Source organism: Enhydra lutris, unplaced genomic scaffold, assembly GCF_002288905.1.
Source record: "Enhydra lutris kenyoni isolate GAN:26980312 unplaced genomic scaffold, ASM228890v2 scaffoldscaffold95, whole genome shotgun sequence".
Lineage (NCBI taxonomy): Eukaryota > Metazoa > Chordata > Mammalia > Carnivora > Mustelidae > Enhydra > Enhydra lutris.
In genome coordinates, this window is record NW_019154179.1 from 1,435,334 (window position 1) to 1,448,288 (window position 12,955).

Consider the following 12,955-nt stretch of genomic DNA (forward strand, 5'->3'; position numbering starts at 1 on the left):
TGGTTAGCCAATTATTTTATTGTCATATATTGAGTAAGCCTTTTTTCCCACAATATTAGAAGGGTCACTTTTGATTAAAATGAAGCTCATTTATATATGTGTGGGCATATTTCTAGATATTTTGTTCTGTCCTATTGATTTATTTGTTCATTTATCTTTCAGTGCTAAACAGTTCTAATTTTTTTTGGATTTATAATATGTTTTAATATTTGGTAGGGTTAGTTTGTCTTCAAATTTCTCAATTTTCTCCTAAAAGGCTATTGATATTTTAGTTAATATTACATTGAATTTATTGACTTATGTAGGGAGAATGAACATATTTACACTGTAAATACTGCATATCCAAGAGTAGTTGTATCATTTGCTTAAATCTTATTTCTTGCCCTTCAGAATTTCTAGCTTTCTTCATGTGACCTAGTTTCTTATTCATTAAGTTTAACTAGGTATTCTTTCTTTTCGGTTGCTATTACAAATGGAACTTTTAAAATTTTATGTTGTAACTGGTCATGTTTTTATATATATTAAAGCTACATGCTTTTTTAGGCCTTTTCTGAAGTATTAATGACATATTAGTTTCAGGTGTGTAACATAATGATTTGATATCTGTATACATTGCAAAATGGTCACTACAGTAAATAAATCTAGTTAACATCTATCACCATACCTAGTTAGAAAAAAGTTTTTTTTCTTGTAATGAGGACTTTTAAGATCTACTGTATTAGCAACTTTAAAATATGCAATACAGTATTAACTGTAGTCACCATGGTGTACATTATATCTTCATGAATTATTTATTTTATAACTGGATGCATGTTACATACCATACTAATGCCCTAGCAACCATCAATTTGTTCTCTATAGTGATGAGCTTATTTTTTTGGTTTATTTTATTTAGTAGATTCCAAATATAAGTGAAATCAAATATTTCTCTTTCTTGGTATGACTTGTTTCACTTAGCATGATGCCCTCAAGGTCCATCCATGTTATCACAAATGGCAGGATTTCATTCTTTTTTATGGCTGAATAGTATTCCATGTGTGTGTTTGTGTGTGTGATATATATAGAGATATATATCTACATGTATCACATCTTCTTTGTCACCCTTTACTGGACACTTAAGTTGTTCCCATATCTTGGCTATTGTAAATAATGTTGCAATGAATATGGGGGTACATAAATCTTTTCAAATTAGTGTTTTTGTTTCCTTCAGATAAATACCCTGAAGTGGAAATCCTGGATCATATGGTAGTTCTATTTTTTAAAATTTAATTTAATTTTTTCTTCACTGTTCCAAGATTCATTGTTTATGCACCACACCCAGTGCTCCATGTAATACGTGCCCTCCTTAATACCCACCACCAGGCTCACCCAACCCCCTCCAAAACCCTGTTTGTTTCTCAGAGTCCACAGTCTCTCATGGTTCATCTCCTCCTCTGATTTCCCCCAGCAATTGTTTGTTTTTCATAGTGGCTGCACTAATTTAAATTCCTAAATAGTGCATAAGGGTTTTCTTTTCTTAAGATTGTGGCTAGCACTTGTTATTTCTTGCCGTTTTGAAAATAGGCAGTCTAACAGATATGAGGTGATATCTCATTATGGTTTTGATTAGCATTTCCCTGATGATCAGTGGTATTTTTCATGTGCCTGTTGTCTGTCTCCTTTTCTTCTTTAGAAAAATGTCTATCCAGATTCTCTATCCATTTTTAAATTTGGAATTTTTTTTTTGTCTATTAAATTGTATGTGTTTGTTAATATTTTGGATATTAAACACTTATCAGAAACTTTTTAGTTTGTTGTAGTCCCGTCTGTATGGCAAATGATATCATCAACAAAATGAAAAGAAACCAACTAAATAGGTGAAAATATTTGCAAATCATACATCTGAATATGGGTTAATATCCAAAAATAAATAAGTTTTTGTTTTTATTGCCTTTGCTCTTGGAGTTACATTAAAAAAACCATCACCAAGACCATAGTCAAGGAGCTTACTTGTATTCTTGTATACTTCTTACTTGTATACAGGAGCCTATATATTCTTCTAGGAGCTTTATAGTTTCAGGTCTTACATTCAAGTCTTTAATCCATTTCGAGTTTTGTGTGTTGTATAAAATAGTAGTTTCATTCTTTTGCTGTGGTTGTATAGTTTCCCCAACACCATTCATTGACATGACTGTCCTTTCTTATTGGATATTTTTGCCTCTTGTATCATAAATAAATTGGCCATGTAAGTATGGATTACTCATATTTTGTTCAAGTGATCTATGTGTCTCTTGTTATGCAGTAGCATACTGTTTGATTACCATAGCTTTGTAAAACAGTTTCAAATCAGGGAGTATAATTCAGCTTTGTTGTTCTTTCTCAAGACTGCTTTGACTATTTTTGGTCTTTTATGGTTCTATCTATACAAATTTTAGGATTGTTATATTTCTATGAAAAATGTCATTGGAATTTTATAGGGATTGAATTGAATCTGTAGATTGCTTCGGGTAGTATGTACATTTAACAATATTTGTTCTTCCAAACCATAGAATGGAGTATTTTTCCATTTTTTGTGTCTTCTGTAGTTTCTTTTTAAAAAAGATTTATTTATTTAATACACTGAGCCTGGAGTCTGATGCTGGGCTCAGTCCCAGGACCCTGAGATCATGACCTGAGCCAAAATCAAGTTGGTCACTCCACTGACTGAGCTACCCAGGTGCCCCTTCTGTGGTTTAGCAGTGGCTTGTAGTTTTCAGTGTCCAGGTCTTTTACCTCCTTGGTTAAATTTATCCCTAGGTATTTTACTCATTTTGATGTAATTATAAGTGAGATTATTTTTTCGTTGCTGTTTCTGATAGTTTGTTGTTAGTGTATAGAAAAGTAACAAATTTTTGTATATTAATTTTGTTTCTTGCAACTGTACTGAACTTGCTTATTCTAACAGGTTTGTTTGTTTGTTTTTGTAGAGTCCTTAGTGTTCTCTATATGCAATATCATCTCATAAGCAAACATTGACAGTTTTCTTCTTATTTTGCAACTTGGATTTCCTTCCTTTCTTCCTTTCCCCCTTCCTTCCCTCCTTCCTTCCTTCCTTCCTTCCTTCCTCCCTCCCTCTTTTCCTCTCTCCCTCCCTTCCTCCCTTCATAATTGGTCTGCCTAGGACTTCCAAGATTATGTTGAATAAAAGTGGTGAGAGTGAGCATTCTTGTCTTGTTCTTGATCTTAGAGGAAAAGTTTTTATCTTTCACCATTGAGTATAATATTAGTTGTGGCTTGCTATATGGCCTTTATTATGTTGAAGAACTTTCCCTCTATACTTACTTTGTTGAGAGTTTTTATCATAAATGGTTGTTGAATTTTGTCATCTATTAAGATGATCATGTGATCTTTATTCTTCATTTTGTTAATGTGGTGTATCATGTGATTGATTTGCAGATGTTGGACAATATTAACATTCTATCCTTGCATCCCTGGAACAAAAACCACTTGATCATGGTGTATGATCCTTTCAATTATTTCTGAATTGACTTTGTTGATATTTTGTTGAGGATTTTTGCACCTGTGTTCATCAAGGATATTGACTTTTAGTTTTCCTTTGTTGTGGTGTCCTCGTCTGGTTTTGGTATCAGGGTAACGATGGACTTGTAAAATGAATTTTCTCCTATTTTTTAGAAAAGTTTGAGGAGAAAAAAAAAAGAAAAGTTTGAGGAGGATTTGTATTGACTCTTCTTTGAATATTTGGTAGAATTTTCTATTGAACCACCTGTTACTGGATTTTGTTTGTGTTTTGTTTTGATTACTGATCAAAAACAAAACACAAACAAAAAAATCAGTAGTAATTCATCTTGCTAGTAATTGGTATATTCAGATTCTCTTTTTCTTTATGATTCACTCAGGGAGGGTTGTGGTTTTTAGAAAATAGCCATTACTTTTAGGTTTTCCAATTTGTTAGCACATAATGGTTCATAGTACTCTCTTTTGAGTCTTTGAATGTATGTAATATCAGTCAGTAATATCTCCTTCATTTCTGATTTTATTTATTTGAGCCCTCCCTCCTTTTTCTTGGTGAGTCTAGCTAAAGTTTTATCAGTTTTATATTTTCAAAGAAGCAGCTCCTAGTTTTACTGATTTTTTAAATGTCTTTTTAGTTTCTATTTTATTTATTTCCATTCTGATCTTTGTTATTTCTTTCTTCTACCAAATTTGGGCTTTGATATTCTTCCTAGTTCTTTGAGATGTAAAGCCAGGTTGTTTATTTGAGATTTTTCTTATTTTGGGGGGGTAGGCATAGACTGCTGTGAAATTCTCTCACAAAACTACTTTTCTACATCCTATATATTTGCTATGTTTTATTTCCATTTTCATTTGTCTCAAGATTTTTTATTTCTCTGTTGACCTTTTGGTTGTTCAATAGCATATTGTTTGTTTTTTAAAATCTTTATTTAAATTCTTTTTAGTTAACATACAGTGTAATGCTGATTTCAGGTGTACAGTACAGTAATTCAACACTTCCATACAATACCCTGTGTTTATTACAGCAAGTGCTCTCCTTCTCTACCACCTGTTTACTGTTCATTTTATTGTTTTACTTATATTTTCTACAAATTTATTTACTTGTCATTTCCATTTTCATCCCTTATTTACTTTTCTTGTTTAATTGAAAGGTTTTATATTTATTGGTTTGCTCTCCATTAATTTAAGTGATATTGGCCTATAATTTTCTATTTTTGAAGAATGTCTGGTTTTGGTATAATTTTTAGACTGCTTTTCTAAAAAAGTGATTTAGTTAAATCCATAACTAGAATGGATTCTAAACTTAAATTCCCATATGTTAAATAGCCACAGCATTCCAAAAGGAAAAGTTACCAGTTATACATAATAGTGTTTAAGTTAATTACTTATGGCATTTTTAAAAGAATTAACATTATAGAGGTAATTATGGGAATATTTTTTAGAACTTTAAGTTATATAGCAAAAATTTCAATTTTATAGTCTGTAATTTCTCTCTGTATAAAGATACGTATTATTTTTCACTTTAATATCTCACTTCCTCCTGTGTGAGATCTTTGCTTTCGTCCTGCTTGTCTGTTGTTATTCTCTGAATATACATTGCTGTTCCTAACCTGGCACTGACATGCATGGTTGCATTTATTATTTCATTTATCACTTGAACACCTTTGTTTTCTAAATGTGATACAAAGGTCTGGAGTTGCAGTGGTAAATGAGAGCTATATTTCTCACAGTCATGTATTTTCTGAATTATATAGTACCAACATGATAAATAATGGTGGTTACAGGTTTTGGAATTAGACAGACATGGGTTTGAATACTTATTTTGCCACCTAATAGCAATATGATCTTGGGTGTGTTATTTAACATCTCTACATCTCAGATTTTTCATCTCATCTCATCCTCTAGAAAGGAAATACTATATATTTCTACTAGATAGCATTTCTTTGTAAAGTCCTTGAATTAATATTTGTCAACTACTTTGCCCAGCCCTTGGCACACAACAAGTACTCAATAATGGTATGATAATTATTGTGAATATTATAACTTTTCTACCATAAAAATCATTGCACGTGAAAACCATCTTTAGGTATTTTGTACAGTCCACATCACATCATCCTCCTAAGACCATAGTGCATGAAGAATCAAACTTTAAAATCATGGCTTTCAGTAATTGAGATAGATTTGTTGAAAGAGATAAAAGTAATTCAGTATTCTCTAGTTGAGCAATTAAATGTGGCCTCTGTTGATTTTACTAATATTTAAGTGAGAAATTTTTAATTATGTTTGTATTAAATTTTAGATCTAGTTTTATAAAATTGTTTCTTAGCTTCAGAATAACAAATACAGTTGCTTTGTGTGCAGTGATTTAGCAACTGGACACTGCTTTCCATTTTATTGTTTTGGCATCTTTTGCTTAAATAAGGCTTGTTAAATGAAATATTATTCACAGCATGGTAGTGAATACTTTACATTCTTCTTCTTATACACTTTCTCTGGACTTTGTACATGGCAAACTCAGTTCTCTGACTTTTTCTAGTATTAAAACAAGTTACCGAACCATTTTATTTATGTTTTGCAATTTCAAAGACCAATAATAAGAAATGTCTTAATTTTAAAACTTTTTGGGGGCGCCTGGGTGGCTCAGTGGGTTAAGCCACTGCCTTCGGCTCAGGTCATGATCCCAGGGTCCTGGGATCGAGTCCCGCATCGGGCTCGCTGCTCAGCAGGGAGCCTGCTTCCCTTCCTCTCTCTCTGCCTGCCTCTCTGCCTACTTGTGATCTCTCTCTGTCAAATAAATAAATAAAATCTTTAAAAAAAAAAAAACTTTTTGAATCTTAGGGCTGATTCTAGAGTCTTTAGATTCATTGCCAACTTTGATGAATGATACCTGAAGTGGAAAACAGCTCAAAGTGAGCAATGGAGTTTGGACCCATCATTTTCATCTTGAGGGGAGGGAATGAGACTATACTTGGATTAAGTACTTGGATCTCAAATTTTGTATTTTTGAAGGTAGGGGAGTAATGGAATTCATAGGATAAACTCCAAGCCAAAAGGCACAAGTATTTGAGGTGAATCAAGTATGACAAGAAGTATTCATGTGTGTTTGATGATAGGGTGGAAAAAGGAACTTTCACACCAAGTCCGTTAATCTTTTGTTCTTTTTTTCCTCTTTCTCTTTCCAAAAGAGTCAGATTTGACTTCTTACAGCTGTCAAATGGCCTACCTGAAATATTTCACAGAAGCAAGAGCAGTATTTAGACTAGTATTATTTAATTTTTTCCTAAACTGAAAATTTTCGGTATGTTTAATTGGTTCATCTTTATCAAGTAGGACAAATATAAAGCTTTAGGGAAGAAACTTGTAACGTTATTAAATATAATAGCTCAGAAGTAGTGATAACAGTGAGAAATAAAAACATTAAAAAATTAAAATGGGTAATGACCACAGGATTTGGGGTTAGTTTACGGGGAAGATCACTGGAACCCCAACATTCATTCAAGACTAAACAGATACATATAGTTAATCTTGATAAGGACTACTTTGATTGGAGGGATTAGGACAGAAGTCATTTATATGAATTCAAAAGAGAACAGGAGGAAAGTAAGTAAGAGCAATTAAGTATTGATAATTCCTGAGTATCATTGCTAGAAAGGCAATAAAGTTAATGGGGAATAGCTAAAGAGAGATGTAAGGTTAAGGAAGGGGATTTGGGTATTGTTTTGTTTTGTTTTTTAACCCTGGAAATATTAGGACTTACTGGCTTGTGGACGGATATGGTTCATTAAAAGGGGAAAGTTAGATACATAAGGGAGATTTGGGCAATTTTTCCAGCATTAACTTTAGATTGACAAGAAGTGATGGCAGCCACTGTATAAGTTTAGGGTTTGTCTTTAGATAAGAACATGGTTAGTTGATCCATGGTAATGTGTAGGAGAGCAGAATGTTTGCAAATAAATATAGATTACTGATCTAATGAGAAAAGAGGTAGGGGATTTCTTCGAATTGCTTTAATTTTTTAATGAGTTTTCAGGTCTTCAACTGACAGTATCTGAGAAAAGGAGAGAGGAATTGTACTAAGGGTGTACAAAGGAAAGAGAGCTTCAGAAAACCTTTTATTTCAAGAAAAAAACCTGGCCTGCTTTACATATTTGTATTACCCACTTGGCTCTTGAATTATTATTTGGGTCCTGATTAAACTCTTCTCTGTTTTGGAGAATTGTTTCTCTCTAACCTCTCAGCTCCTTTTTCCTGGCGGGGGGGGAGTTGGGGAAGGGAATAAAAACAGTTTTTTCTTTGGACAAAGTTAGATATCTGTTTTATTCTAATAAAAAGATAAACAACAAAATATTTTTTGATGGTTTTTTTATATCCACATATATCCAGTCACTAAGTTGTATTTATTTTTATTAATTGCAGTGTCAAAAATGAAAGAAAAGGACTGTTGGTATTCCAGATTTCACTTTTTTCCATTTTTTACAAAAATATATCATAATTTTGTTTTTCTTCTTCTTTTAGATGTTCTTAATAGTTGCTCCTCTTTCTGTCCTCTACAACTGGAGGGATGAATTGGACACCTGGGGATATTTCAGAGTCACTATTTTACATGGTAACAAAAAAGACAATGAACTGATTCGTGTAAAGCAAAGGAAATGTGAAATTGCTCTAACAACTTATGAAACACTACGTTTATGTCTGGAGGAACTTAACAGGTAATGGGAATAATGGAAATAAGTGCATTAATATTCTGTTTACACCCATTGTATTTATACCTTTATATAGTGATTTTTTAAAAAGTTCTAAATATTCCTTAGTATAATTTCATTCATTTCAGAATTACTGAAATACTTTATAATAATTTATTCTCTAAAAGGGAAAAACCTGTGGGGTGCCTGGGTGGTTCAGTCAATTAAGCATCCCACTCTTGAATTTGGCTCAGGTCATGATCTCAGAGTTGTGGGATTGAGCCCCGTGTCATGCTCTATGTGGGTGTGGAGCCTGCTTAATATTCTTTCTGTCTCTCTCCAGCCATCTCCCACCCTGTCTGAAAACAAAACAAAACAAAACAAAACAAAACCTGCATCAGATTTTATACAGTCTGTTCTATTTCCTTTATTCTATCTCCAAATAATGCATGTTAAAGAGGGGTAATACTGTCCTAAATTTTATGCATATGTTACCTCTAGACTAAGACAGCAATTTTCATGAATGATTTTAATTATGGGAATCTGTTGCGAATGTTGAGTGGCAAAAAATCCATATACATATTGAGAATCAGGGTTCTAGGACTATAAGTACCCAAAAGAAATGAACTGGCTTATGCCCACCTGAGTCTTGAGATTTTAATGAGGCATCTAGAGCTGCAACTATAAAGCCATGTGAGTGTTATAATATGTAACAGAGGATGTTGTGGGAGCACATAAGGGACCTAACTCTGTTGCAGTGAGTAGAGTTGTCAGGGAGCTTCCCAGAGAAGATGACCTATGAGCTGAGTAAGAATTGAATTATGGTAAGAGTTGAAGAGTAGAAGGGTAATGCAGGAAGAAGGAGCAAAGAGCATTTGCAGAGGCCTTCAGCCCACAAACATCACGGCCCACTTTTGAATAAATGAAAGCAGTTCTGATGCTTTCTGTATCTCATGGCTGCAGCATACGTGTAAGAGGGAAGTGGCTGGGAGACAACAACTGTGTGGTAAGCAAGAACAGATTATAAAAGATATTGAAATCTGTCTGGAAATTAGAGGTCTTTATTCTTAGTAGTAAAATGTCCTAGAGATGTTTCCAATGAATTACTAATAAAAATGGTCAGATTTGCATTTTGTAAGTAACCTATCTGCTGTGTGTGCAGACAGAGGAGAACCAAACTAAATGGAACAAGTTAATTTAGGAGGCTTATTATGAGCTAAATTGTGTCCCCTCCAAACGTGCATGTGCAAGTCCCAACCCCAAGGACATCAGAATGTAACTGTATTTGGAAATAATATTTTTAAAGAAGGTATTAGGTTAAAATGAGGCCATTAAGGTAGCCTAGTCCAATCTCTCTGGGGTCCTTAGAAGAGAAAGAGATACTAAAAATTTGAGTGCATAGAGGATGGGATACATGGGGACACAACAAGAAGGCAGCCATCTATAAGCCAAGGAGAGAGGCCTCAGAAGAAACCAAAGCTCCCAACACTTTTGTCTAGAGACTGGAATTGTTGTGTCTGGCACATCATAATATTTTTGCTCATCATAGTATTTTTGAGATTCATCCATGATATTGGATGCATCTGTGATTGTTCTTTTTTAATGCCGAGGTGTATTGCATTTTATGAATATATCACATTTTGTTACCCATTAATTTGAGGATACATATTTATATTTGGGTTTTCCAGTTTTTGGTTATTACAAGTAAAACTAAGGAGTATTATTGTAGAAGCCTTTTTTAAAGCATACATTTTCATTTATCTTGGGTAGACATATTTGCATTTTCTGGGAGTAGAATTGTTGGGTTATATAAGTGTAGGTTTAACTTAGAAGAAACTGCCAAACCACTTTCCTGAGTAGTTGTACCATTCTATTCCAACTAGCAATCTATGGGACTTCAGTTGCTTCATATATTCACCAACATTTGGCATTATCAGTCTTTTTGTTTTTAGATAATTTAGTGTGTCTGTAATAGTACTTTGTTGTATAATTTGCATTTTTCTGAATGATGTCTACATGAAAAAATATTTATTCTACAGTTATTCTATAATCTATAAATATCAATAAAGTCAAGTTGGTTAGGAGTTGTTCTTAAGTGTTTTTTGTCTTTACTAATTTTCCGTGGTTTTATAATTTCTGAGAGAAAAGTGTTGTAATCTTCAATTATGCTTATATATTTTTAAATTCTTTTGAGTTCTGTCAGCTTTTAGTTCATATATTTTGAAGCTCTTATTGGGTATACACACATTTAAGATTAATATTTTTTCTTATGATTAATCCTTTTATTTTAAAAAATGTTCCTTTTTACATCTTGAAGTTTTATCTGATATCAATGTCGACAATACAGTCTTCTTATACTTAATGACTGTTTATCATTTTCTGTCTTTCTATTTGAATATATTGGTTCTTTATATTTAAAGTGATCCATTGTGGTTAATGATAGCTCTTGCTTTTTTATCCATTCTGATAACCTCCCTTTTATTTGGAGTATTTAGTCCATTTACATTTTATATAATTATTAGTAAGGGGGGCTTCCATTTTTCTCAGCTCTAGAATTTGATTTCACCTCACTTAGAAGCTAATAGCCTGCTCCTGTTTTATGGATGTGATCAGAAAGATAAGTGTAATCTGAGGTGTGGAGAAGTAGCTCACCAAAGCCTACATGACATGAAATTTAAACTTTGACCAATGAAGTCCAGAACTTAGGCTCTTATTTAATATTTTATATGACCCCCAAAAGATGTTCTGCACTTACATAAATGTCAGTGAGATATTCATTTATCATAACATCAATCATATTTTAATTTTTAATTGCCCTTTTAGACTGTGAGGACTTTGGTGTAGGATAATTTCTGTATTTCAGTGCTTATTACACTTCCAACACATAATACTTGTTGAATAAATATTTGTTAAGTAGTTATTTTCTGTGATTGTTACAAATATTAAATAAGAATTCTGAAGTCGAGTTTTCTGGGTATGTGTCCCAGATTTCTGTGTAAAATTGAAAAATTAAATGTTACAGTGTTTGTTATATATAGCATTCTGTTATTTGTTCAAATGGCTTCATTTTGACAAATGTTCAAAATAATTTATATTTTATTTGAGTAAATATTAAGTAATCCTGTTTTAGAGTTGCTGCAGTCTGGTTTCTTTTTTTGAAGTATAGTTGGCATACATGTTATATTAGTTTCAGGTGTACAACATAGTGATTCAACAAGTTTATATATTATGCTATGCTCAAGTATTAAATAATTTTTGTGAGAATAGCACTTTTTGATAGAACAGGATTAAACATTGATCATAGGTAATCCAGAGTAAACACACTATATGAGTGAGCTGTATCTCTTTTTATTATTATTATTATTATTATTATTATTATTATATTTTGCTTTACTTTTATTTTTATCAGTTATATATGTATATTATTTAAAGAGCCAAATATGAAAAAACTGCAATTTACTTATTTCTGCAACCTCTATAAACCCTTCTTCAGACACAACTACCTTCAATTCTTTTACTTATCTTCCTACTTTTACCTCCATATCTCTAAAGAACATTTTTTACTATAACTTTTAATTTTAATTTAATTTAATTTAATTTTAGTTTTAGTTTTAGTTCTCAGCACACCTGCTGATTTCTTCTTAAGAAAATGAGGATTTTGCCCTCTTTTGCTTACTGTTTTATGGAGTAGGGACTACTATCTAGGAGATCCAATTGCTTCTTAGACTTGAACATTTACACAACTCCAATTTCCAGAGGCATCTGGTATCACCAATTCCTAGCTTTTTAAGACCTCAATAATATGAATCAGATTGCTTTTTGGCTCTCTCCACTACTGGCATAGGCTACTGCTCTCTCTGCTTTTGTAAGTCATCTTGTCCATCTTCTTCCCAGGCACTAAAATTTTGTGGTCGTTTTTTTCCTTTTTCTTTGTTCTTTTGTTCTTTTTCAAACTTTATATTAAGAAATTATCAAACCTGGGGCGCCTGGGTGGCTCAGTGGGTTGAGCCGCTGCCTTCGGCTCAGGTCATGATCTCAGGGTCCTGGGATCGAGTCCCGCATCGGGCTCTCTGCTCAGCAGGGAGCCTGCTTCCCTCTCTCTCTCTCTCTCTCTCTCTCTCTCTCTCTGCCTGCCTCTCCATCTACTTGTGATCTCTCTCTCTGTCAAATAAATAAATAAAATCTTTAAAAAAAAAAAAAAAGAAATTATCAAACCTATAGAAAAATTGAAGTAACAGTATATGAACATCTATATACTTACCACCTATATTCACAGTTGTGTGTGTGTGTGTGTGTGTGTATTCAAATGTTGGCAAAATATGTTAATACATGTGTGTCTAAGTCTATGTACAGTGGTGGTATTGAGTCATTTCAGGAAGTTGTATATAACATGACAATATTATCTCTAAATATTTTAGCATAGATTTCCTAAAACTAGTTATATTTTTTCTTGTACCACATTATCATTGTCACACCTAAGAAAATTAATAGCAATTTAAAATTCCTTACTGATCTTCAAAATATTATTAAAATCCAGTATTTCCAGGTGCCTGTGTGGTTTAGTGGGTTAAAGCCTCTGCCTTCAGCTCAGGTCATGATCCCAGGACTCTGAGATCATGACCTGAGCCGAAGGCAGCGGCTTCAACCCACTGAGCCACCCAGGCGCCCAAGGTTAAACATTTTTGATAAGAATACTTCATAAGTGAGGCTGTGGGCTTCATGTTACATTACTTCAGGAGATATTAATGTCAGCTTGTTTCACTATTAATGGTGCCAAGTTT

The 12,955-nt window shown here is 33.0% G+C and overlaps 1 protein-coding gene across 1 annotated transcript in view; it reads left to right on the forward strand.

Annotated features, from left to right (window-relative positions):
• Positions 1 to 12,955, forward strand: part of LOC111139085 (ERCC excision repair 6 like 2) — a 123,148-nt gene that overhangs the window by 29,597 nt on the left and 80,596 nt on the right. Inside the window, exon 4 of the mRNA XM_022491222.1 lies at positions 8,008 to 8,201. Within this exon, the coding sequence (XP_022346930.1) occupies positions 8,008 to 8,201 (194 nt within the window). The remainder of the gene's footprint in view (positions 1 to 8,007; positions 8,202 to 12,955) is intronic.